Source organism: Trypanosoma grayi (genome assembly GCF_000691245.1).
Source record: "Trypanosoma grayi strain ANR4 Tgr_2519_V1, whole genome shotgun sequence".
NCBI classification, from domain to species: domain Eukaryota; phylum Euglenozoa; class Kinetoplastea; order Trypanosomatida; family Trypanosomatidae; genus Trypanosoma; species Trypanosoma grayi.
The window spans coordinates 1-574 of NW_008828137.1; the positions used below are offsets into that span (position 1 = coordinate 1).

Genomic DNA, 574 nt, shown 5'->3' on the forward strand with positions numbered 1-574 from the left:
GACGAATACTGTCGTCTGCTGCTATTGCGTCTCTCGCTGAAACTCGAGAAGGTCATGCAGCGTATGGGGTGCGCACATGAGGCTCATTCGCTTGTGTCTGCAACTAGCACAGTGAATTTGCCTTCCTTTTTGCAGGAGCTATCCTCCTGTGGGGAGGATCAGGGAGGTGGCTTCATTGGCCGTGGCTTGGGGACGTACCCGGAATTGGGTTCCGTTGAGAGCGGCGGGGAGGATTTAGATGCTGTTACGGCCATCGTAAATATCTCTTCTGACATGACCTTCTCTTCATCAGCTCTGTAGGGGAGAAGACGCGTTGCTGTCCCTCTGTATGTTTATCCGAGACTGATGTTATACATTGATTTTGGTTACTATCTTTTTTTGTTTTTTTTTTAATCTTAAAGAGGCTTGTGTTTGTTGTTTCTGGAGGAGGATTTGTTTTGATACCTGGAAAAGCTAAATTGTTTGAGAACTTCCCCCGAACACTCTGAACCTCGCTATTATGTTGGCCCACACTGAGGCCCACCTTCACTGCGGAGAGAACATAATATAGACTGTGGACGTACACTTTGGTGCA

General features: G+C 47.4%; 1 protein-coding gene across 1 annotated transcript; it reads left to right on the plus strand.

The window, feature by feature from the left end:
• Positions 1-54: 54 nt before the first annotated feature.
• DQ04_25191000 (hypothetical protein) lies at positions 55-300 on the plus strand (the record flags this gene model as incomplete). The annotated part of the gene is made up of 1 exon (XM_009318268.1): positions 55-300. One exon carries the CDS (start codon positions 55-57, stop codon positions 298-300), a length of 246 nt encoding a protein of 81 aa, XP_009316543.1.
• Positions 301-574: the final 274 nt, after the last annotated feature.